This window comes from Callorhinus ursinus, unplaced genomic scaffold, assembly GCF_003265705.2.
Source record: "Callorhinus ursinus isolate GAN/ISIS: 27379988/994484 unplaced genomic scaffold, GSC_fseal_2.0 scaffold7, whole genome shotgun sequence".
Taxonomy (NCBI): Eukaryota; Metazoa; Chordata; class Mammalia; order Carnivora; family Otariidae; genus Callorhinus; species Callorhinus ursinus.
The window spans coordinates 29,325,566-29,352,335 of NW_027397069.1; the positions used below are offsets into that span (position 1 = coordinate 29,325,566).

A 26,770-nucleotide genomic window follows, 5' to 3' on the forward strand; every position below is an offset into this window, starting at 1 on the left:
TAGTCCAGAGGCGAGCCCCGCCCCGATCCTGGATGGAACTAGCTCTGGGCTCCGCCCATCCGCCTCATTTTCGCCCAATACTCGCAGCCCTCAGAGAGCCAACAAACGTCAGCCTCGACGTTTTCCCGCGCAAGGTATTTATTAATACCTTGGAGCGGGAAAGGGTGAACTTCGGGGTAAAGTATAGTTGTGCCGCAGGGCTTCTACTTGGCACTTTTCACCGGAAGAGCGCGGTCAGGGTCGGGATTTCGCACTGCAAGCAAGATGCTCAAGTCCAAGACTTTCTTAAAAAAAACGCGGGCGGGCGGCGTGATGAAGATCGTGCGCGAGCATTACCTGCGGGACGACATCGGCTGCGGCGCGCCCGGGTGCGCGGCGTGCGACGGTGCGCACGAGGGGCCGGTCCTTGAGCCGCAGCCCCTGGATCCTGCGAGCAGCCTGTGCCCGCAGCCGCATTACTTGCTTCCCGACACCAACGTGCTGTTGCACCAGGTGCGTCGGTGGAGGGGCTGTCCGTGGTCATCTTGGCACTACCGGGAGAAGGGGGTGTGACAGAATAGGGAAACTGAGGCCCACGGAGGAGAGTCTTGGACGTACTTAGGGAGAGGCAAACCCCATCTCGGGACCCTTGCCTCCTGTCTTCCAGGCCAAGTTTCTTTTCTTTGTTTGTTTGTTTTGGTTTTTTTTTTGAGTTCTTGGAGTCATAAGAATTTTAGATTAGTTTTCTAACTCCTGGTGTCTCTTCTGCCTTAGATTTTAAGTGTCTGGAGGCCGGGGACCTGGGCTTCTGTGGCCTCCAGCCTGCGACTCCCAGGCAGCTTGTAAGTGCCTACGAATGAAAACTGTGTGGGCCAACGTATTTCATTATTAGTGGACTTAATTCTACGAAGTTTTGTAATTAGTCTGTTTATATGTACTCTTCTCTAATAGACCTGAAGGGTTTTCTGTAGCAAAATAGCTCCTTAGTTTAATGTATACGAGGTGTTGGTTCTTTTTTTTTTTTTTTAAATCGACAGGGTTTTGTTTGGCAGAAACAATTTATCAATAAACATAGGAAAATTTAAGTTTTCTTTCCTTATTATTTTTTAAGATCGATGTTCTTGAGGACCCTGCCATCAGGAATGTGATTGTACTACAAACAGTTCTGCAAGAAGTGAGAAATCGGAGTGCTCCGGTATATAAACGAATCAGAGATGTGACTAATAACCAGGAGAAGCATTTCTACACCTTCACTAATGAGCACCATAGGTAGGGGGAAAATTATGGTAATTACCGGAAAACCATAGAATTAGCTAAATTTGGGGAAGGGTTCCTGGCAGTAATTGTGACATTGTCAGAAGGTGCAAGGTAAGTTTCGTACCTATGGGAGGATTATTTGGTTGTTACACAGTTCTACAGACATAATCCTCAGTGTACCTAAGGTACATAGGCATTGATTAGATCAAACCTAGAACCAAGGTCTCCAGACCCTCAGGCTACTGTGGGTACTTTTGTTTCTAAAATGTTTTCATTTTGAATTCCTTTCAGCATGAGTTGAGCAATAACATTTTGGAAAAAGATTTTCCTAGGTTCCTGGAATACCATATTATTTGATGACCAACATAAATTGATAAAATGTAAGAGTTTATGAAAGAGGTTTAAAAATATAAAGCAGATTTATTATTAATGGGCTTTTAAAAGCTAAACAATACTTTGTAACTGATCATATTGAAGAAGATAGGGTTAAGAAATAGAATTCTTTGTTGTGTTTCAGATTGACACCCTTTGAACATAATGTGTGGTCTTAGAAAATATATTGCTATTTCACGTGTTACATAAATTATCTCTGTTGAGTTCTAGTATATCTTTATTATGTTAAATTAGGGCTTCTCAACTTTGGTACTATTTACATTTTGGAATGAATAATAATTTGTTGTGGGCAGGCTGTCTTATACATCATAGGATGTTTAGCAGCATCTTGTTCTACTCACTACATGCCCTTAGCAACCCCATCTTCCCCCACCCACAGAGTTGTAACAACCCAAAATGTCTCCAGACATTGTCAAATGTTCCTGAGCAGTAAATCACCCCCAGTGGATTAGACAGTAGAATTCTGGTAATGAAATCTCATTGGAATATGCATATTTAAAAATACTTAATTTTTTAAGTATTCTCATTTCTATAGCCCAAATTTAAATATTATTCTTGTAAAAATCATTGGTAAAGCACTTGTCATCTTATTCCTAGCTTCTTGAAATTCAGAAACAGAAACTTGTTTTTCAGTGCAGAAAGACCAAGTTTTTGTGGAGCATTATCATCAGAGTTTTAATGAGAGGTTAGCAATTTTTCTGCTTAAGTGCAATGAATAGAGCTTAGCAATACTGGCATTGAAGGACACTTGGGCAAATCTCATCCAAGATTGTATTGCTCAAGTCACTGCTAAAACCAATTCAGAATTTAATGATAGTGTCTGACTGTTAAGCTTAAAGCATTAACGAAGGCATTTAATGGTGAGGAATGAAGCTGTTCTAAAAACTATTAGTATAAATAAGTGTAAGATTCTAAAGTTGAATCTCTTAAGCGCTAAAAGTTTTTGTACCGAATTTTGTTAATTTTACTTAAATTTGGCTTTGAAAAATCAACTTAAGGAAGTAAGTATGCTGACATATTCAGGACTTCAGAGTGGATAGACTATGAAGGAATATGCAGTCATTATTTGTATGTGGTCTTTCAGTCTCTAGATAAGTTCTGTCATTTACTGAGTGTTTACCACTGCTGATTTACACGTATTGTGTATTTGATAACTATAGAATCATATCATTAATCATTCTATTTGTAGCTTTTGGGAATTACCATTAATCTGCAGTTCAAATAAAATCTTACTATCAAGCCTGTGAAGTTTTATTATAGTTTAGTGGTTGTTAAGCATTTATGTTCAAAGACTTTTTATATATTCTTATTTCTATTGATTTTTATTTATTACTTTTTTTATATTTAGAGAAACTTATGTAGAACAAGAACAGGGAGAAAATGCTAATGACAGGAATGATCGAGCCATTCGAGTAGCAGCAAAATGGTACAATGAACATTTGAAGAAAATGTCAGCAGAAAATCATCTACAAGTCATCTTCATAACAAATGACAAAAAAAACAAAGAAAAAGCCATAGAAGAAGGAATACCAGCTTTCACTTGTAAGTCTAAATGTAAAAGCTGTTAATTTTTATATGCTTCCACACATAGGAACTGCCATTAGGCCCTTGGTCAGATGTTCACTTGAACATTTAATACTTTCATATTCCTATATAACGCCAGCTGACGTTTGCATTTTTAAATTTCTCAGCATTTCTCAGCCAAGTAAGTTGTAGTTCCCTGTGGCTGTTAATTGAAATTGGCTTAGCAATAAAAACTCATAGAAGGACGCCTGGGTGGCTAGACGGTTAAGCATCTGCCTTTGGCTCAGGTCATGATCTCACGGTCCTGGGATCGAGCCCCGCATCAGCCTTCTTGCTCAGCAGGGATCCTGCTTCTCCCTCTGCCTGCTCCTCCCCCTGCTTGTGCTCTCTCTCTCTCTGTCAAACAAATAAAATCTTAAAAAAAACCCCAAAAAACTCATAGATATGCTTGACCCAATACTTCTGCTTTGACGTGACCACATCAACAGATACGGGTTTAAAAAAAAAGAAAACACTTTATCAAGAACAAAACTTATTTTTCAGGTGAAGAATATGTAAAGAGCCTGACTGCTAACCCGGAACTCGTAGATCGTCTTGCTTGTTTGTCTGAAGAAGGGGTATGTCTGAGTTAGTTTTATTTTGTTTTTGAAAAGTGAAAATATTAAAATGGCCAGTTTGGGGGCGCCTGGGTGGCTCAGTCGTTAAGCGCCTGCCTTCGGCTCAGGTCATGGTCCCAGGGTCCTGGGATCGAGCCCCACATCAGGCTCCCTGCTCAGCAGGAAGGCTGCTTTTCCCTGTCCCACTCCCGCTGCTTGTGTTCCTGCTCTCTCTGTCTCTGTCTCTGTCAAATAAATAAATAAAATCTTTAAAAAAAAAATGGCCAGTTTGGGATCTAAAGTTTATAGTTTATCAAATTTAAAAATTGGAATTTTGGTAGGTAAGTTGGAATTGAATAGGAGTTGGGTTATAAACAACAAGAGTGGCTGTAATAGGCTTATCAAAATGCCGTTCCTAAAAGACTTGACTTTCTAAAATAGCACTGTTCACTGTTAGACCCTCAGCAACCTGAGTTGGGCCTCTCACATGGTGGCACCATTTGTTTGATGAATGAATAAAGGAATCTGTGGCTGGTTTGTGAATAAGGTATAAGTATTTGACAAAAAAAGACGTGGTGGGCATTGCAGACAGCATAAAGCTGCAGCATTAATCCTGAAGGAAGAAGGGAGGGAGTCATAAGAAGTAGAACCCGAAGGGTAGGGGCCAGCTAACGAAGATCTAGAATTTATTCTGTCGGTCAATAATTTTTAAACTACCTTATTCTAAAGGGCTGCTGTGAAGAGAAGGTAGCCGGTAGGATTCTGGGCTCCCTACTTTATAATGGCAAGTTAAAGGAAATTAAAGGTTGGGGAGAGTAGGCCTGGGAGGAATGGGGGAGAATGATTGGAAATGTTTATTTGAAAGACCACTCTAATTCCAATTTGTGAGCTGATGCATTGTGTCAAGGACAAAGTTAGAGGCGGAAGGAGGAGTAAAGGGATCCATGCAGTAGCGGAGATGGGGGGCATGCTAAGTGCGTCATAAAACCTCATGGGCACTCACTTCCTTACATGTGAAGTGTATTTAACAGTAATGACTTCAGAGCATTGTTATGAAGATCAAATAAAGTAATAACAGTAGTATTAATAAAATTCTTATCTCAATGCCTGGCATGTAGCTATGGTAAATGTAAATGGCAGCTATCGTTATAGAAACAGGTTTTATGTGATAGAACATTAGATATCCAGTCTTTACAACATTTTCTTCATCCCTGCTTATTTTCAATCAACTACTTTACAAAATTGAAGTGAGAAAATAAGAGCTGGGCTTGATTTTTGGAATAGATTTAGGGACTACTCTAACAGGTAGCCACTAGTTGCCTCTGGCTTTTTAGATTTAATTCAGATTAAAAATTCAGTTTCTCAGTTGCATTAGTCACCTTTCAAGTGCTCAAGAGCCACTTGTGCCCAGTGGCTACCATACTGGAGACCACAAAATCAATATTTCCATCACCTCAAAGTTGTTTTGGATAGCACTGGTTTAGAGGAGGAAAGAAAAAAATGGCTTAGCAATTAAAACATTACCAATGTTAATTGGTAATACATAATGTTTGATTGAGGACTGTGGTAGGGTAAGTGTAGGACATGGCGAAATTATAGCCGGTGCTGTTGTAATACAACATGTATGTTCTTCAGATTCACCGTGTCCTGCAAAATCATGTAGTAAAAGCAGCAGAGCTAATGGGAAAATGTGGTTGGGGCACACTCAGAAGTTTTGTGTAGTGGTGGAAATAGGGTTATCCAAATTTGGAGGAAAAGTTGTTACAGAAAGTGAAGATGATGTGGCTCATAAAACATATGGTAGTCTGGGGTGACAGATGTTTGAGAGGTGACTGTTTTGTGGATTCCTCTGCAGCTTTGTTCAGCTAGTTGCAGTTTTCTGCATTCACCCAGTATTTTTTAATATAGCAGTTGCATTGGAACCAATTCTTGTTTTCAAAACAAGCATTATGGGAGGACTGACTGTACTTAGCACCTAACCCAGATTTCGGATGTCAAGGCAGAGATGTGAAGGATGTTAACTAAGCAAATTTGCTTCAAGACAGGGACATTTTAGCTGAGTTATGTGAGGGAGCTAACCATCGTAATAATTAGGGGAAGAGCATTTTATGCAGAGGAATCAGCAAGTGAGGGCTCTGAGATTAGAATAAGTTGGCAAGGGGCGCCTGGGTGGCTCAGTCGTTAAGCATCTGCCTTCAGCTTGGGTCATGATCCCAGGGTCCTGGGATCGAGCCTCGCATCAGGCTCCCTGCTCTGCGGAGAGCCTGCTTCTCCCTCTCCCACTCCCCCTGCTTGTGTTCCCTCTCTCGCTGTGTCTCTCTCTGTCAAATAAATAAAATCTTAAAAAAACAAACAAACAAAAAATAGAATAAGTTGGCAAGATCATGGAATAGCTGGAAGAGTGCCTGGGATGGCGTAAGCAAGGGAGAAGATGTTACACAGGAAGTCAGAAATATAGTCAGGGACCAGATCATGTAGGATATAATGAGTCATGGTGAAAAAATTGGATTTTAGTCCATGAGTGCTGGGCAGATGTTGAGTGGGAGAATAAGATCCATTGGCTGCTCTAAGAGAATAGATTAGAAGCAGGGTCCTCCAGTTAGGAGGATATTTTAGAGCTCCATGGGAGACAAGACAGAAAAGTGGACCATCGTAGGAGCAGTTAAGGTAGTGGGAAGTAGTTAGATATTGGTATTGTTTTGTACATTGATGTTTTAGGGCTTGGTGTTAGATTGGATGGGGCTGTGAGGAATATGGATGACCTTAGGTGTTTTGCCTGAGCAACCATATGAGTAGTATTGCTTCATTTACATAGGATGAAGGCAGGGAGCAGGATTGAGTGGAAAATCAAAAGTATGATTTTAGACATTTAAGTTTGAGGTAACTGTTAGAGCTCTCGGTGGCTTTATGGTATGAGTAGTTGGATATGCAAATCTGTAGCTCATGAGGGAGTTTAGGACTAGAGATATAGATATATTAGAGATAAAAATTTGGATCTCATCAACATATAGGTAGGAATTGGCAGACTTTTTTTAAAAAAAGAGGTTTATTGAAGTATAATTCACATACCATACAACCCACCTATTTGAAATGTACAATTTTTTGTATAGTCACAGAATAATGCAGTCATCACCACAATCTAATTTTAGAACATTTTCTTCCCTTTCAAAATAAATCCATATCCATTACCATTCAATCCCAATCTGTCCCTGAAATGCCCTTGCTTTAGCCCCAAGCAACTACTGATCTATCTTTGTAAACTTGCCTATTCTGCACATTTCATATAAGTGTGATAATGTAATATGTGGTCTTTTTTGACTGTTTTTGTTTCTCTTTGATACATACTTAGGTATGTGCGAGAGCACTTGCTCCATCTTACGGTAATTTTAAACTTAACTTTTTGAGGAACTGCCAAACTATTTCCCAAAGTGTGTGCAGCAGTTTTCATTCCCCCCAGCAAGGTATGAGGGTCCCAGTTCCTCACCAATGTATGAGAGTTCCAGTTTCTCACCAATGCATGTTGTCTGTCTTTTTCATTGTAATCATTTTAATGAGTGTCAGGTGATATCTCAATGTTGTTTGGATTTGATTTGCATTTCCCTAATGGCTAATGGTATTGAGCATTTTTTCATGAGCTTATTGGCCATATGTATGTTATATGTAATATATAGATGTGTATTTTAACTTATGCGTATGTGTGCATACGTCTCTTCAAATCCTTTGGTTTTTAATTGGGTTGTCTTTTTATTATTGAGTTATAAGAGTTCTTTTTGCATTCTGGATACAAATTCCTTATCAGATAAGTGATTTGCAAATATTTTCTCCTAGGCAAACTTTTTTTTTTTTTTTTGTAAGGAATCAGATTGTAAACTTTTTTTTTTTTTTTTAGCTTTGCAGGCTATATGGTCTCTATTACAAGTACTCATCCCTGCTATTGTAGCATGAAAGCAACCACCAACAATAGATAAGTGAAGGAGAATGGAATGTAAAACTTAACTTACCAAATACAGGCAGCAGGTTGGACTTGGTGTGTGGACCTTAGTTTGCCTAACCCTGATGTAGGGAAATGGATATAGATAGAAAAGAGAAGAGGTCCGAGGGCTCAGCCTGTGGGTACTTCAGGAGAAGTCAGAAGCATGAGGGGAACCAGCAAATGCGATCTAAAAGGAAAAACAGGTGTGAAGTTCTTGGAAGCCAAGTACAGAAAATGTTTCGAAGAGGAAGGGGTGATCATCTGGGTCAAATGTTGCTAAGTCAAAAGTAATGAGGGGAACTGATGGTTGGATTTAGCATTATGACATTTGCAGGGGATGGGTACTATCCAGAGTAGTTTTGATGGTAGGGAGGCAAAAGTCTGAATAGAATAGATGAAAAAAATGGGAAGAGAAAATTTACAGCATGGTAACACTTCAAACGCTGGGGTGGGAAAAAGAGAGAAATGAGGTGTTGGAAAGCAAGAGAGATCAAGAGGTTTTGTTGTTGTTTTAAGTGGGAGGAAATGACACAAGAGTAAACATAGGTAAAGAAAAGGGCCTATAACCAAGTCTTGGGACACTGCAACATTTAAAGATCAGGAAAAGGAGAATGGGCAGAGGAACCTAAAGGAGGAGCTGCCAGTGAAGTAGGACAGAAACCCAAGGAATGATGATTTGGATGCGAAAGTGTCTCAGGGAAGGAAAGGTCATTTTAAAAAATCTTGATAAGACCGAGAATGGTGCAGTGAAGTTGCTGAGATAATATGTTATTAGTGGCTTCAATAACAATAGCTTTGATGACTGACAATGAAACTTGCTTATCGTGCATTCCAGAAAGAGTGCGGGTGAACACATAGACACACAGCAATTATAGACAATATTTTTGTGGCATGTTGGTGTGAAGTGGAACAGAGGATCAGGCCAGGAGACCCCAAATTAATTAACTATATTTATTTATTTTAATAGGTCATGTTATTGCAAATTTATATGATGGTGTGAATGTTGTAATAAGTGGGGTGGGGTGGGGGGAAATTTGACTCTAGGGAGCGAGAGAAGATCATTACAGGACAAAGTTCTTGCCTGGAGGAGAGGAGATGGTAGGTAGGTAGTGCCCAGCTGAAAGAAAAGAAACGTTCTATTCATTGTTGCAGGAAAGAAGGCTGAGGTTTTGATAGAGATGCAGGTGGGTGGGCAGATTCAGTGGCAGGAAGATGAAGTAGGTCTCTAAGTGACTGCTTTTGAGTCTCAGTATGGAGATTGCAGTCCCTCATGTGAGGCAGGGAGAGGGAAATGGGAGAGTTAAGGAAAAAAAGGACTCAAGTAATCTCCCTGGAAGGGAGAAGACGGTGGGAAGTGAAAAAGGCAGGCAATTAAAGGAGGCAAAGCAGTAAGGATTTTGGATGTTGAGGCCTCTAAAAATCCTGGCAGGTGTGGTAGACCTGAGGTAGTCCCTAGCTTACTTCTATCTTCTAGTCTTAACTATGTAATATATCCAAAATAAAAATAGCTTTTCTTGTACTTTCTGTAGCCACACTCTACTCATGGAATTGGAGCTTCAGTATACCCTTTACTTACCTACCCATCTGTTTAACTGACCTCCCTAACCACACACCTTCATTCTGGGAGGCCTGGGGTGGGAAGAGGGGTTGTGCAGCGTTTATTAGTGACGTATCTGTGGCTAAATGCCGAAATGTACTGAAATTGAAATATTTATGTAAGTTGCCCTAAGAATAGAAAGCGTTTTTTCCTACTGTGCCGTATTCTCAAACTCACAGAGTTGTATGTACCATACATGGATGGTTTTTCAAAAAATTTTTTATTTAAATTCAATTTAATTAACGTATACTGTATTGTTAGTTTCAGAGGTAGAATTTAGTGATTCATCAGTTGCATACAGCACCCAGTGCTCATTCCCTCAAGTGCCCTCCTTAAGGCCCATCACCCAGTTACCGCATCCCCCAGCCCACCTCCCCTTCAGCAACCCCCAGTCCATTTCCTGTACTGAAGAGTCTCTTACGGTTTGTCTCTCTCTCTCTCTCTCTCTCTCTGTTTTTATCTTACTTTATTTTTCCTTCCCTTCCCATATGTTCATCTGTTTGGTTTCTTAAATTCCACATGAGTGCAATCGTACGATGATTTGTCTTTTGTTTTTTTTTTTTTTTAATTTATTTATTTGAGAGAGAGCGTGTGTGTGCAGGGGTGGGGAGGGACAGATGGAGAGGGAGTGGGAGAATCTCAAGCAGACTCCCTGCTGAGTGCAGAGCCGAATGTGGGGCGTGATCCCGGGACCCTGAGATCATGACCTGAGCCAAAATCAAGAGTTGAACAGTTAAACCAGGTGCTCTGTGGATTTTTTTTTTTTTTAAATACCTGATAGTGATAATAATAGTTGTCTACTGAGTGTAAGGAAGATTTACATACTAACTACATCTTGTGGTTTGCTCATTTCACAGAATGAAATAGAAAGTGGAAGAATAATATTTTCAGAGCATCTTCCTTTAAGTAAGCTACAACAAGGCATAAAATCTGGTACATACCTTCAAGGAACATTTAGAGCAAGCAGGGAAAATTACTTAGAAGCTACAGTATGGGTTCATGGAGACCCTGAAGAAGATAAAGAGGCAAGTGTTGTGTTCATAAATTCCATATACAGTGAAACACTTTCTGTTCATGAGTTTCTGTTCATGATTTTCTTTCATAAGTGTTTAAAATTTTGTAGGAGAATTTAAACTTACTCTACCCTTCTACTTTATCAGCTTAAAGGCAGTTATGTGAGAGGTCATAGATAATAGAATGAATCACTTTCTTAGAGAGCTGCTTATGGAAGAAAAGAACTTTTTATTTACCCCACTTTTAAGAAAATAAAAATCTAATCAAACAAAATCATAGGATGCCTCTATTTTCTATATTATAGCTAGTTATGGAAAGTGCTATTTACATAACATATAAATGCTCCACTGGGCTTCACACACTTTAAAGCAAATAGGAATCATTTTTGGGTGCTCACTATTTGCCAGATACTCTTCTTTCTGCTTTGAATGCTGCATTCCATTTAATCTTCACCTGTGCCTATGAAAGTGGGTACTCTTTTTCATTCTACCCAATTAGGACCCTGAGATTTAGAGAGAAGTTTTCCCAAAGTCTTTTTGGTGCTAATATAAGAGTTACGGTGGAGCCATGAATACAACCCGTATTTTCTGACGTATTTTCTCTACTTGATATTGAGAAATTAAGAGGATGGGGTAAAGGGACACTATAGAAGAAGAAAAAATATAAAGGAGAAATAGAGATACATAGACACACTCAGAAAATATCTTTCCTTCTGTTAGGTAATCTTCCCCTTATTATATTGCCATTAAAAATATCTGAGCATGTGCCATTTGCTGTTTTACACAGATAATCTTACAGGGACTTAAAAATTTAAACCGAGCTGTTCATGAAGATATTGTGGCTATAGAACTTCTTCCCAAGAATCAGTGGGTGGCACCATCTTCTGTGGTTTTACATGATGAAGGTCAAAATGAAGATGATGTGGAAAAAGAAGAGGAGAGAGAACGCATTGTATGAAACCAAACAGGTTTATCTTTTGTCTGTGTAGCTTTGTAGAATTCATTAGTGTTTTAGCTTTAGAGCAAATTAAACAAATTTCCCTGCTTTCAGACTTACTGAATGAGATTATAGTTCTCTGGGTTTAATACATTTCATACACATAGTTGATTATTTTCCCTCAAATATTTAAATAGTCTTCTTTTAAATTATAACTTTGCTCAATAAACAGGTTTAAATATAGAAAGACTGTAACTTGAGTATGAAACTTGAATTCTGACGTTCAGGTACATGATCTGTCTGAATTAGGTTTGTCTGAATTAGTGAGGTTTAGGTAAATACAAATTGGAAATTTTATGCATTATTTTTATGTAATGTTAAAATTCCATCAGCATAGTAGATGTACTTTGGGGCCCTTACATAAGGGTCAGTTCTCTGTTACCATATTTATTATGAAGAGAATGCCTTCAGTCGTTTCTTAAGATCTAAAGTCTACCTGCCATGACCCATTTATTTCTAAATTTTAGGATTATAAGAACAATACAAATAGTTGGAATTCAAACATTCGTAGTTCTCCTATTTATAAGAATTCTGTTCATTGTGCTCTGGAGTCTTACTATAGTATTATCCTTGTAGAGTCTAAGCCATAGGAGAGTGTTGAAATGAAATACCATAAAGTCCTTCAGCTATTTCTAATAAATACTCTTTTTATTTGGGTTTTTGTTTTGGATAAGGAAGAACTTTTAAAGATAGAAGTATTTCTAATGAATTAATAAATGCCACATGATATTGAAGGCAAACTACTACTAAAATCCTAGTCTACTAATTCCTAGATGTGTGTGTGTGTGTGTAAATTCTCATATTTAAACTGAACAGTTGCGTTCTGACATATTTATTCAGTTATACTTTTTCTTTGTTTTTTCATTATCTGTTTTTGTAGTGTATTATTATAATGGAACTATTTCCATGGCTTGGTTTGGCATATTATGATGTAGAATTTTGAAAGCATCAGGATTCTGTAACTATGTCATAATTTACTGCGTGGAAGTATTAGTATCCATATTCATATTCTGATTTTAAAGAGAAATTGTCTCATACCTAGAGGAAAAATAACTGAAGATTTTTCTTTTTCTTTTTAAATCTCAGCTTAAGACTGCTATAAATGAAAAAATGTTAAAGCCCACAGGTAGAGTTGTAGGAATAATAAAAAGAAATTGGAGACCATATTGTGGCATGCTTTCCAAGTCTGATATTAAAGAGGTGAGTAGAGAGTGTGTTGCTGTGTAAATAAAAAATGATACCCATTAAATAGAACTTAGAGCCCTCCTCATGCCCCCAACCTCAGATTTGTGTGTCTGTGTGTAAAATCTTCTCTCCTAATTTTCTTTAGTCAAGAAGACATCTCTTTACCCCTGCTGATAGGAGAATCCCTAGAATTCGAATAGAAACCAGACAGGCTTCTGCATTAGAAGGACGGAGGATTATTGTTGCTATTGATGGTTGGCCCAGAAATTCCAGATATCCAAATGTAAGCTTGAATGATTTATATTTTTTTAGAATATCAAATTAAGAATTGGATATAAAATTGCTTCTTTTAGTGAAAATAAAATCTGCTTTTGTAATAAAATTTATACTGAAGTATAGGAATATTTCACAAACTTACCTGATAAGTAGTACATCTTATCTGAAAATTAATCTTAATGAAATTCCAGTGGAAATCATTTGATTATTTTTACTCAAGTTTCCTAACAAATAACTCTTGATAGTGGTTACAAAAATAGTGTTTGAAACCCAAGCAGATTCTACTAATTCTGAAGCCACTATATTTGAAGTAACATTTTAAAGTTAAAAGGTCATAGGAAATAGACAACACTTCGCTATGTAAGAACTGAGCTCTCAGGACATCTCCATCATAAATCACTTGAGCTTTATGGACTCATTTTTAAGAAGTTTTGGAAACATTTAGAAATACCAAAGTGATATATAAATGTCTAAAAATTTAATGTCGTAATAACATGTACCAAACAAAAAGCTGTAAAATTCACCTTTCTAATAATACCTTTTGGTTTTAGGGACACTTTGTAAAAAACTTAGGTGACGTTGGAGATAAAGAGACTGAAACAGAAGTTTTGTTGCTTGAGCATGACGTTCCCCATCAGCCTTTTTCACAGGCTGTTCTTAGCTTTCTTCCAAAGATGCCCTGGAGCATTACTGAAAAGGTACATTGAAAAGAATGTAGTCACGTTATAAATTACTATATCTGAGCTAACTTGGTTTCTGTATGTGTTTTTAAGTATGTAGAAACTGGGGCGCCTGGGTGGCTCAGTTAGTTAAGCAGCATCCGACTCTTGAACTCAGCTCAGGTCTTGATCTCAGGGTTGAGTTCAAGCCCCACACTGGGCTCCAGGTTGGGCTTGACACTGGGCATGGAGCCTACAAATAATTAATTAGATAAGCAGAAACCATAGTCCTCTCCTCCCCTGCATTTAAGTTAGGTACAGAACTCTTAGGTATTACAAAAATCATTTATTTTACTGAAAGATGCATTTTTCTGGGGAATCAACACTAGCTTACATCAAATTATTCAAAGGTGAAGAAACCACAAGTTACAAATCATAATGTGTGGTTATTATTAACAAATAAAACAAAGTTCCTTTTAAAATATATAGAGAGAAATTGTTGATTTCCTAAGGGCTGTGTTTCATTTGTACTACCAAAATAGTTTTTTATTTCTTAACAATGTGGCATTTTCTAGGATATGAAAAACCGAGAAGACCTGAGACATCTGTGTGTTTGTAGTGTGGACCCTCCGGGATGTACTGACATAGATGACGCTCTACACTGCAGAGAACTGGAAAGTGGAAATGTGGAGGTATCCTTGTTGTAGTGATGTTCGTGTCCAAATATATAGTTCTGCTTTTGAGTTTATTTTCTTTGGACCCATTATAGAATTTGTGAATTATTCATGCCTAGCCACTTGCAACTACAGAGACTAATGGGCGTGTGTCAGAAATTGAAATGGGAAATGTGGCCATCCTTTTTCAGTTTTGCTCCGTTTCTTCTCATTAGAACTCCATTAGTACCTTTACCCAGTTAAACATGTTGACATCCTCTTATTTTTATCTTTTTCAGGTTGGTGTTCACATTGCAGATGTTAGCCATTTTATTAGGCCAGGAAATGCTTTGGATCAAGAGTCAGCCAGAAGGGGAACAACTGTGTATCTTTGTGAAAAGGTACATGGGTCAAATTTAAAATGGAATTTTGACACATGCTTGTAACTTTTCCCTCATCCATTTTATTTATTTATTTATTTATTTTAAAGATTTTATTTATTTATTTGACAGAGCAAGAGAGCACAAGCAGGATAACCGTAGAAGGAGAGGGAGAAGCAGGCTCGCTGCCAAGCAGGGAGCCTGATGCAGGGCTCAATCCCAGGACCCTGGGATCATGACCTGAGCCAAAGGCAGACGCTTAACCATCTGAGCCACCCAGGCGCTCCATCCATTTTATTTTTAATAATAAAATCGTCTGAGGTGTTTCCTGAGAAAGGTGTTTCCAGCCTCAGTATTGAGGTGAAATATGAGGAATAACTGTTATGTGAATTTTGCATTCTTAGATTGTAAAAACCATGGGCACTTTTGCATTCTTGAATAGTCTGGAATAGTACATGAATTAGCTATAAAAGACCAACATAGAAGAAGGTGGTCATAAATCAGTGAAAATAATGGAGTGTGTTTGGTTATTAAGTGGCCCAAATAACAAGTAGACTTGGTTGATATAAATTGTTGTGTAGCATTTAACTTCCTAGCTCTGGGTAACTAGGGTATTTACTGTTGCTTCAAAGGTTTAGTCATGAGAGTGTTTTGTCATCATTTACCATTTCTTCTTTTTAAAGTAATCTTCCATTAACTTACAGAGAAAAGTTGTGAGAATAGGAGGGAATGTTAAACTTAGTCTACACTGTCAGTGTTCTTCCATGTAGCTTTTTTCTGTAAAAGTTTTGTGGCTCTCTTTTTCAGTATGTTTAAAACACCATGTAGTTTGCGTTAGGCATTAGAGAAGGATCCAGTCATAGAACTGTTAAAGCTTATGTCTGTTATCTAGTACAAACTTATTATATAGGGCAGAGATTGCAGACTTGGAGGACAGCTTGGTGGCTGTGGAGAGAATGCACACTTAGATTCACTGACATGAAGTCCGGTTTCCTCTCGTTGTGTCCTGTTTGTAACAGTTGTGTGGAAATACTTTTCTAGAAATAGACTTGTTTCTTATTTTCTCAGTTCTGTTCACAAAGACCTTTTTCCCCCTTGTTAAATTAATGCTACTGAGAACAAAACATCAAATAAATGTATGGATATGGTTAAGTAATCTGCCACTCTATTTTTTTCTGTTCCAGAGGATTGACATGGTTCCAGAGTTGCTTAGCTCTAATTTATGTTCATTAAGATGTAATGTTGACAGGTATTTATGCATGTTTTTTCCTAAGAACATAGTATCTACTATTTTAACGGACTCCCATTAACAAACACTGTCTACTTTCCCCCATAGGTTGGCATTTTCATGTATTTGGGAAATGAATCACAATGCTGAAATCTTAAAAGTGAGGTTTACCAAAAGTGCCATTAATTCAAAGGTTGGTTTCATGGTTAATACTAAATGTTTAAGATCTTTGGTACTTTTAACAGTGTTACTAGATGGTTTTGAAAAAGTCAGGTTTACTAAATTAAATTTTTCCCAAATGTTGTAGCAAGATCTAGTTTTTTCCAGTTATCTGCTTAATTTTTGATACAGTTGCCTTGTATTCAGAAACTCACAAAGCCTGGATACTTGGACAGACTAAATAGATGACTTTTTGCCCTAATTCAGGGACACTACTATTTGAAATTATTCCAATGTATAAACTGGTCAGAATTTTCAAAGTTGGCATGTATACCATCTTGTGATACTCACAAATTTTCAGGGAAATGATGTCATAAATTTTCCTTGGATTTCAACAAAACTAGCCTGAGGTCTCAGGTCAGAGAGAATGGAACCAGGCTAACATTCTCATCCTTCTCTTAATGGAATCTTCCCAGATTCCGTTATGTTCTCACTTTGCCTTTGGTCTTTCTCAGAGGTTTGCCATCATCTAGTTGCTTTCAACAGTTTTGGATGAACTAGTGGTTGGAAAGGAAAGCAGTGTTGGACTGACAGATAGTGATGTATGAATGATTTAAGCCTTTCTCGATTTGTATTTTTAAAAATGATAAGTTTATTTTTCTCCCAGACTTGGTCAGTGTAACAAAGTTATATGAAAAAAAGTTCAGTGCACATACAACAGAAAACATTTTTAGAAGGGGACCTCTTAGTCCCTAGTAGATAACTTTGCTCTCCTAAGAATCTGACCTGGCCTCCTGCATCATCTAACCCTCTTATGCTATTCCTGATTTTTACTTGGGAAGCTACTTTTTTTTTTTTTTTAAGATTTATTGATTTATTTCAGATAGAGAGTGCAAGGGGGAGGGCAGAGGGAGAGAGAGTCTCAAGCAGACTCGGTGCTGAGCACGGAGTTGGACGTGGGGCTTGAGCTCACAACCTGGAGATCACGACCTGAGCCGAAACCTGATGCTTAACCAGCTGTACCACATAGGTGCCCCTACTTTTTTTTTTTTGATAAGCTAAAAAATGGTAGTTTTCCATAAGGTATGAAATAGAAACAGAAGCACTATTTGTATATTTGGATTATAATTGGAAATTACTTGGGATCTTTTTTACTGTGATTGGTCTCATTTTTAGATACTTAATTTGGGATATTTCATAGGTTTTTCGGTAAAACATGATGTCTAGGCTATTAGAGTATTCTTAATTATTTGCCATTGAGTAAGGAAGTAATGATCATCTGGAGAGGATTTCACTTTACAGTCATTGTCAGAGAATAATATAATTTTCCTTTTTATTTTACTGTTACCTAAGTATTTATTTGTTAACTATGAAAGTAAAGTTTAAGCAATTTGTTCACCAACAAATGCTACCATTTTGTTTGTTTTAAAAGATTCATTTATTTTTAGAGGGAGAGTGTGGGGTTGGGAGTAGAAGCAGAGGGAGACGGAGAGAGAGAATCCCAAGCAGACTCCCTGCTGAGTGCAGAGCCGGATCCCATGACCCTGAGATCATAATCTGAGGCCAAACCAAGAGTTAGATGCCCAACAGACTGAGCCACCCAGGCACCCCCATTTTGTTTTGTTTTAATGTAAGTTTGCTTATGTTGTGTAATGCATCAGATACAAATTAATGAACCCAAAACCATAGGTCTGCAGTATAAATATTATAGCTAGGACACTCTCTTCTTAATGATTTTAGGTTTTCCGAAATCATAGATTTTATGTAGTGCAAATATGAAATTACACTAAACCAGTTTTTTTTTACTTTTTTTTAGAATTTTTTTAAAATTTAAATTTTTTTTAAAGAGTGCAAGAGTGGGGGGCAGGGAGGGGCAAAGAAAGAAGGAAAGAGAGAATCTTAGGTAGGCTCCACACCTAGCATGGAGTCCCATGTAGGGCTTGAGCTTACAACCCTAAGATAATGACCTGAGCCAAAATCAAGAGTGGGCCACTTAACCGACTGAGCCACCCAGGTGCCCTATAAACCAGTTTTTATAAGAATTATATTAACATACGGTTTTCCTTTTAGGCTTCCCTTACATATGCTGAAGCTCAGATGAGAATTGATTCTGCAGCCATGAATGATGATATTACCACTAGTCTCCGTGGACTAAATAAACTAGCTAAAATTTTGAAAGAAAGAAGAATCGAAAAAGGGTATATTTCAAAAATATTTATTAAGAAGTGTCTTTATTGTGGTAATAAGATAACCTGTGAACTCTTCAAAGTGTTTTATCCTGGACAATGACAGATTATTTAATGAGCTGAATAGAAAGGCAGGCAGAGACATTCTTTTTCTTCTAGCTCTGTCTATGTAATTTATTATGCTAAGGAGTTAAAGATCTTAGAGAAAATTTCAAGGGAGGCAAGAGCTCCTTAAGACTTCTATGGATTGTTTCTAATTTTAGTTAGAATATTGAACATTGGTTTTCAGACATTTAATAAATGTAGATGAACTTCTTCCACTTGAGAGTTTGAAGCGATTTTAGACACCTTCATTTTTTAAATGATTCAAAGTTACACAGAAGCAGTCCTGCCAAAGGTCTGATATCTGACAGCTAGTAGCGACGGGTGTCTTTTAGCTATGATATCATGGGGTTTGCCTGGCTACAGTAGTAGAAGATAAGGAATATCCAAGTCCCCAAACTTGTTGAAGTAAAGTAGTTAAAAGAAATTTGGATTTTTAAGACATCGTCAACTATCAGAGCAAAGCAAGTACATGAACCTTTCAGATGTTGGTCTTGGGTTCCCATGTCCATCCAGGGTAGGGTCACAGGTGGTTACTAAAAGTGCTTTTGTTGGGGAGTACAAACTCTAGATCTGTGCCCTTTGAGAAGATGTGCCTATTGTCTATTTAAATTAAAATTCATTAAAATGAAAAAAAATAAAGAATTTAGTTCCTGAGTCACACTAGCCACATTTCAAATGCTCAGTAGCCACTTGCGGCTAGTGACTACCATATCGGACAGTGTAGAGATAGAGAACATTTCCATCACTGCAGAAAGTTCCACTGGACCGCGTTCTTCCAGGTAGTTACGCTGAGCCATCTTTATCTCTACCCACAGGTCAGTTTTCTGGGAATATTCAATGTGATCCTAAATATAAAACTTGCAGCTGTGTAAGGATAATTTGGATGCGTTAAACCCAAAGAAACTAAAAAGGACACAAAACATTTTTCAGCAAGTGTTTGTTCATCAAAGGTTTACAGTATGCAAGACATCAGAAGAAAGTTTGTGGAAGATATTTTTAGAAAGTTTGTTTTAAAAGCAAAATGAATAAAATGCAAATTGAAAACATTTTTATTTTGGTAGTTTTAAATGGTAAGAGAAATTTGCATTAGTAACTAGCCTCTCCTGATTAGTAAGGGAAAGATAATTTTTAACTTCAAAAACTGTCTCTACTTTTAATTTTGTAACTAGATAGTCGTGTACTGGTAAAGACAGGTCATTGAGTCTTCTCAGCCGTAGGTGAAAATTGAAAAAACAATCAGTAAGAAAATTGGTATTTTTTACTTTCTTAAAGGATATGTTCTGTTTTACATTTATTTTATGTCTATCTTAAAGGATAAATGTTAGGTCATGGATAGACGTAACATTTTAAGTGTTTTATGAAGAAAAAAATCAAAATGTGATTACTATACCTTGCTTTTTAGGTCAGATGTATTGATAAACAGACTAAATCTAGTGTAGAATCTTGTAAAGACTGCATGGCAAGAAAGGAATATTTGTCAAGATTCTCTGTCTAGTATTCCTTTGGTAGTTCTAATAGAGCTGAAGAATTGAGGGAAAAGGTGAAGAATTAGCTTGCACCATCTCATCTTTTTTTTCTCCACTTTCCCCCCTTCTCCATGATTGTTTAGGGTTACTCAACTTCATTAAAATTCTTTAAGTTGGTTTGAAGCTAACCTGATGAAAATAGCATGGAGGTGTGAAGAAACCTCACACTCGCCTTGTTGGAATTTACTTTTCACAGGAGAACTTGGGAACTCATTAAGTGAACCATTCCTGTAAAGCACGTAGTCTAGTATGTTATCTGACACGTAGCACTCCATATCAGTAGCCTCAGTGTGTGTACATACCAGGGTAGTAGTTTATCAGTCTCTTTGCTGGCTCAGCGAATGTGGACATACTTTTGAACTGTGGATCTTCTGATGCTACTTACCTATGTGTGGCAGCTTCCCTTTTGCCTCTCTCTCCATCATCCCTCACCCCAATACATTGTTTTCTGTAATAAATAAAACTCTGCCAAGTTACCTTCTTTATTTATAAAAGTGATTACAAACCCATGTAGTTCAGTAAAAACTCAGTTTGGGTACAGAGCATACTCAAATTCTCAGAAGTACAAGGACTCATATTTTGTTGTGTTAACACCTGTTGTCCCCCCCTTTTCTTTTTTTTTTAAAGATTTTATTTATTTGAGAGAGAGAGAGCACGAGTGGAGGGGAGAGGCAGAGGGAGAAGGAGAAGCATGCTCCCCGCTAAACAGGGAGCCTGACGCAAGGCTCGATCCCAGGACCGTGGGATCATGACCTGAGCTGAAGGCAGACACTTAATTGACTGAGCCACCCAGGTGCCCCTGTTGTCCTCTCTTTTTAAATGCATTTTAGATGTGTAAGATGCAAAGCTGTCAATGAAAATGGAACATAAAACTTAGCAGATGGTCTTAAAGCCTTCAGAAGAAAAACTATTACTCACTTGCTATCATCATTTTTTCTTTTAAAAGCATCACTTCCAGAATGATATCTGTTATTCGCTCACTTCACTAAATTTACATCTTTAATTTTTATTTAGGGCTTTGACTCTTTCTTCTCCAGAAGTTCGATTCCACATGGACAGTGAAACTCATGATCCTATAGATCTGCAGACCAAAGAACTTAGGTATGTAAATTTTTGCTGGACTGTAGATAGGATTTTTATTTTAAATGTAATATTCAGTATATATATTAATAAACAAAACATATTTGTACCCCAAATACCTATTTCTAATAGATCTACTAGATTTCTAGTAGATCTTTTTGAGTTAGGATATACAGAGAGAAGTAAATGTGATTTTGTTTTTTAGTTTTTCTTATATAAAACTGAGAAGTATTATAATTTCCAATTTGAATTGGTCTTGATGTGTGGTGTATTAGAACTTGACTAGTAATAGTTGTGGTAAATAAGAGATTGCCCTGGTTAATTTCTTAAGTATTTAATATAGAAGAGCGTAGTGTACAAATATGTACAAGACCTTGTGCTTTAAAGCCAGACTGCCTTGGTTTGTATCCCATTTCCAATAATTCCAGACAAGTAATTTGACTTTTTTACACCTCAGTTTGTTTGTTTGTAAAATAGGACTGATAATGGTACCTACATCACTGGGTGTTGTGAAGAGTGCTCAGATGAGTTATTGTTGTACCATTGTATTGATTTGGTTGAGATTTAGGAAGCAGAGCTGTTTTTGGTTAAATCAGTTAGGCCTCTTTTCCATGCCTTTTATAAGGTAATTCTAAAATGAATGTGCATTTACACTTTTCTTAGTAGATGACCAAGAGTTAAAAATGAGAATATACTCAAATTTCTTAGGACCAGTGTGTGCTTTATAATAAGGCTATTAGAGCTAAAATTAAAAAATACTTTTGGGAGAACTTTTATATAAATAAAGATAATGTTAATGTGAACAGTGAGCCTAATATGAAGAGGTTTTTTGAGGAAAATGTCGAATCTGACTTTGTCAAAGTAGAACATCGCCCCTTCTTACCAAGAAGAAGACAACACATTTCTAAGATTGTCTTTAGTCTTAAAGGTATGATTGGAGGTCTTCCTAATATTTAAAAAATTAATGTACTTTAGGAATCTAGTCAAGAAGTTTATAAGATGAATGAAACTTGATTTAAAGATTAATATAATGCCCATTCAGTGACTTGGGAAAAAGAAAGTACAATTTACAACAGAATACAGATCATTGACTAACCTAAGTTTTAAATAGACATAGACTATAGAGAATAAAGAGCAATATCAAATTGGTTAAGAGTTTTGAAGTCAATTATGTGGGCTTGGGTCTTGTTACTACTAACTCCAACTTTGAGCAAGAGAATAATGTTACACATTCTTAGTTTTCTCATCTGCAAAACAGGACTAACATACATCTTTCTCTATATGGATACAGATCAATATTTTACGGCATAGTGCAATGCCAGGCCAATAATAAATACCTAGAATAGCTATTGCAAATATAATTTCTTCATTTTGGTGATTTATTGGTGAAAATTTTAATTTTTTAAGCCCAAATTTGTATGACCTAAGTAGCTTTTCATTCTTATTAGTAAACTTTATTTTTATGGATTTATAGTTAAGTAAAAATCTCTTTAGATTTAATAAAAGGTGAAAATTCTTTTGGTTTAGATTTTATATATTATTAGAGTTAGTAAAGGTTCTGTTATTTAAATGCAATTTAAAAGTCTCTCGCATGAGATTTACTCATGCAGTAGATGCATAGTGAGAGATTGTCAGCATAGCAGCTGAGAAATGAAAGAGTGTTAGGTTATGAAAAATATACGCATGCACACACGCATACAGATGTTTACGTAGGAAATACTTTTATTGTTTCGTTGGTAGCAAAGGTAGCCTGGGAATAAATGTGATCTATAAGAGTCTCAGAATCTTTTTTCCTTACTTAATGATTTCTCCCTTGGCAGGGAAACAAATTCTATGGTGGAAGAATTTATGTTACTGGCGAATATCTCTGTTGCAAAAAAAATTCATGAAGAATTTTCAGAACATGCCTTGCTTCGAAAACACCCAGCTCCCCCTCCGTCAAATTACGAAATTCTGGTTAAGGCAGCTAAATCCAAAGTAAGGTTGCATAGTTTGCAAAATCATCTGTATTTGAATTGTGATCTGTCCACTGTACTAAACAATCTATATTTGCATCTGCATGAAAGTTTCCGTTGTTTTTTGATGCAAAAATATGCTAGTAGTACTTTTGATTAAGAAAAAAAAATCAACTTGGATACAGTCATTGAAATCATTTGCTGAATAAAATCCTTTAATGTCTTTGGAGAGCACCCTGTGCTACAACCAGAAGTTCCACACTAAGGTATTTGCAGTATCCTAAACATATGAAGCTCTTCCACATCTCTTTGCCTTTATACATGTTCTTTCATGCGTCCTCTGAACTGCCTAACTTCAGAGACTTAGAAATATTTTAATTTAACTTTAACTCAGTTAAGCCCTCTTTATATCATGTCCCTAAGAAAGAAGTCCATTTATTGCATACATTGGGGAAAAGGAAAAACATAGGAAGGCTACCGTATCCTCCCCCTCATTTAGGCATAATTACCCTTACCCTTGTGGTGACTGTGGCTTACATTGGTTTTCTTTGGATCACTCGTTCAGGTCCCATCTCTCCTGTCCAGATGAGGAGCTGGAAGTAGTGTGGGGTCTCAGGGTATTATTCTACCAGAATGATGTTGGTTTCTGATTTTTCAGATCTTTATGGTGGGCCTACTACCCCTATCCATCAGAACAGAATCAACTTCTCCTCTGCTCTAAGGCTTAACACTGTAAATTGGGGAATTTTCTCCTACTATCTTATTTCTTCCTAAGATCTGGGTAGAGCAAGGAGGATCTAGGTATATTTGCCTCATCTCCCAAAATAGAACCAATTGGTCAATAGTGACCAATAGAGTTTTATTTTGCCTCTGGCCTTTACTTCTACCTTGAATGGAAGGTAAAGAAATACCTGCAGAGGGGGGCGCCTGGGTGGCTCAGTTGTTCAGCGTCTGCCTTCGGCTCCGGTCATGATCCCAGGGTCCTGGGATCGAGCCCCGCATCAGGCTCCCTGCTCAGCGGGAAGCCTGCTTCTCCCTCTCCCACTCCCCCTGCTTGTGTTCCCTCTCAAGCTGTGTCTCTCTCTGTCAAATAAATAAATAAAATCTTTAAAAAAAAAAAAAAAGAAATATCTGCAGAGGAAAACCACACATGCTAGAAAGAACCCAGATCTGCTTTGATTTTTTTCCTGTACCCCAGCAAAGAACAGGCAAGCACATATTGGACTTTGAGAATTGCACTACAGCTACCACCATCCTTTCCCCTTGGAAACTTCTTCAGAATGTTACTTCAGTACCTTTAGACACATTCAGAAAATATTAAGCTTTGATGTTACACAAAACAATCATGACTTTTTATAAGCTGTTTTTAGTTCTCCTAGGTTAAGGACAAAAGATGTAAATACTTATTACCTGGTCAAAAACACCATATTTGTTCTGTTTGATTTGTTGTATTTTGAAGACACCATGGTACTGATTTTAAAATGTTTAATAGGGTGTGCTTTCCTTCTTCTTTACTCTCAGAATTTGGAAATTAAAACTGATACAGCCAAGTCCTTGGCTGACTCTTTGGACCGGGCAGATTCTCGGACTTTTCCGTATGTCAACACTCTCTTAAGGATCTTAGCCACTCGCTGTATGATGCAGGCCGTGTACTTCTGCTCTGGAATGGACAATGATTTTCATCACTACGGCTTAGCATCGCCCATATACACACATTTTACTTCACCCATCAGAAGGTATTTTTTCCTTATAAAATGATAGGAGATAGAAAATAATTTTGAATTGTAAAAAGCTATTTTAATGCCAACATAGTATGATTATTTGTCCTTCATGTATCTAGATATGCAGACATCATCGTGCATCGGTTGTTGGCTGTGGCTATTGGGGCCGACTGTACGTATCCAGAGTTGACAGACAAACACAAGCTTGCAGATTTATGTAAAAATCTCAACTTCCGGCACAAAATGGCTCAGTATGCCCAACGTGCATCAGTGGCTTTTCATACCCAGGTATTTGCCTTCCGTCAGTAATGTTAGGGGAGATGATGTTTTGTTCACTTTCAGTTTAATTTCAAAATACTTTTTGTTAATTTCAGAAATATTGTTAAGACAATCCTTGATAAGGCTATATGTTATTTTACAGTTGTTTTTCAAAAGCAAAGGAATAGTAAGTGAAGAAGCCTATATTCTATTTGTAAGAAAGAATGCTATTGTGGTGTTAATTCCAAAGTATGGTTTAGAAGGTACCGTCTTTTTTGAAGAAAAGGACAAACCAAAGCCAAGGCTTATTTATGATGATGAGGTACAGTATTTTTAATGGTTTTATTTGGGGTTTTTTTGGAAGGGGTACTTTTTCTTTGATGGTACGTAGAAAGGATAAAATTATTTTTTGCATCCTACAAACTTAATTGCACAGACTAATAAGCTTATTCTGTTCATAATTTCTCACTTCAGTGTATCTTCCCACATACAGATGTTGTCCTTGATTTATTTTACACCATGTAGTTTCCTCTTTTAAGGAAAACTTGAATTATGCTTTGCACAACTGGACAGATGCATGAAAGTAAAGGAATAAATGGCTGCTTAGAGCTCAGAGGAATTTTTTAAGCCTCTTTCCAACGTTTCTTGTCTGACACAATCTCTACTTCCCTAACTTTAATAGAACTACAAAACAGCAAACTTTGCCCACAGTACCTTTTCCTCTGGTAGACCAACAATTTGCTAATTAATGGGGTGAGAATCTTGAGATTAATGAACATATATATTGGGACCATCTTACTGAACGGAGGAAGTATACACATAAATAGGTCATATGTTAGTGAAGTTACTAGGTAAATGGTTTTTGTAATACTGCACACCTAGATGCTTATTAAATATGGAAATAATTTTTTAAACTTAGACTTTTAATGTGAAACCTCAAGACAGCAGTTTAAAATTGTAAAATGTGTTTTGTTTAGATACCTTCCCTTAAAATAGAGGATACAGTGTTTCATATATTTGATAAAGTTAAAGTGAAAATCATGCTAGACTCATCCAATCTTCAGCATCAGAAAATCCGAATGTCCCTGGTAGAACCACAGGTAAGACCAAACTTCACTGTCCATGTTGTAATGGTCTAAAAAAAGGTATATATTGTGTGAAAGAGAAGGATATAAGTTTTTTCTGTTCAAGAATAGAGAAATCTTGTAAGTAGTGTGGGAGCCAGATATTTGCATAGCAAATTCTATTTTCTCACCAATTTCCCTAGGCTGTGGGATCCCAGACATTTGGGATTTTTTGGAAAAGGTCCTCAGTACCAAAGGCAGAGAGCTGTCTTGAGATCTCCTCCCTGGTCCCTTTTCACTTTTATCAGTTTTGAAATCTGTACTTTTAAAGATTAAGTATGTTTCACCCTAAGATACTAGTTCTTAACCTTCTGCCCCAACACACTGAGGCCCCTGATGCTGACTGTCACAGTGGCTCAGCTAGGATAAACTGGGCGTGTTCTGGTTAAACCACACTTTCCAAATGACATGCTTCCCACCCATCGAGACTGTGTCTTTTACATTTTTGAACCACTATTTATGTGTGAAGTATGTATACTTTGTGTGGAAGACGTTTACTAACCTCCTTTCCCCTTCTCTCCCTCGACATCATTTTAAACTTGAAAGTGTCAGTGGGGATGGAGAAGATGAGATTTATTCTTTATTTTATGCTTTTACTCATCTTATCTTTCCGTTTGCATTGCTTTAGATACCAGGAATAAGCATTTCGGCTGATAATCCAAACATGGACATTGATGAACCGGAGAGAAAGAAGAAGAAACGTGAGAAATAGCTACAGTCAACAAAAAAACTTCGAAGAGTGGTTTCCTTAAAAAAAAAAAAAACGAAAAAAAAAAAACCCAAAACAAAAAACCTTGAGAGAAGCTTTTAAACCTAGGAAGTGTGTGATAGTTTGTTACTTTTAAATACATTGTAACAGTTTTAAAAATTTGCATTTTTATTGACCTGTTTGTTGACTGTGTCTGTCCCATCATGGTACTTCATTTCTAGATTGAACTGAACTAAT

The 26,770-nt window shown here is 37.1% G+C and overlaps 1 protein-coding gene across 1 annotated transcript; it reads left to right on the forward strand.

Annotated features, from left to right (window-relative positions):
• The first annotated feature begins 112 nt into the window (after positions 1-112).
• DIS3 (DIS3 homolog, exosome endoribonuclease and 3'-5' exoribonuclease) lies at positions 113-26,692 on the forward strand. The gene is made up of 21 exons (XM_025874756.2): positions 113-492; positions 1,091-1,248; positions 2,978-3,171; positions 3,697-3,770; positions 10,177-10,344; positions 11,120-11,284; positions 12,416-12,529; positions 12,660-12,797; positions 13,342-13,488; positions 14,025-14,141; positions 14,402-14,503; positions 15,667-15,731; positions 15,819-15,903; positions 17,940-18,067; positions 20,701-20,787; positions 22,587-22,743; positions 24,243-24,457; positions 24,562-24,730; positions 24,864-25,022; positions 25,678-25,800; positions 26,453-26,692. The coding sequence occupies exons 1-21, from the start codon at positions 265-267 to the stop codon at positions 26,534-26,536; spliced, it is 2,877 nt and encodes a 958-aa protein (XP_025730541.1). The 5' UTR covers positions 113-264; the 3' UTR covers positions 26,537-26,692.
• The last annotated feature ends 78 nt before the right edge of the window (positions 26,693-26,770 follow it).

Bases quoted from the DNA above. Each gene is read 5' to 3' on its own strand.
- DIS3 (XM_025874756.2), top strand. From the start codon at position 265: ATGCTCAAGTCCAAGACTTTCTTAAAAAAAACGCGGGCGGGCGGCGTG. The intron at 3,771-10,176 runs GTATGTCTGAGT...CTCATTTCACAG, and splicing joins CTTGTTTGTCTGAAGAAGGG to AATGAAATAGAAAGTGGAAG. The intron at 11,285-12,415 runs GTATGAAACCAA...TTTAAATCTCAG, and splicing joins AAGAGGAGAGAGAACGCATT to CTTAAGACTGCTATAAATGA.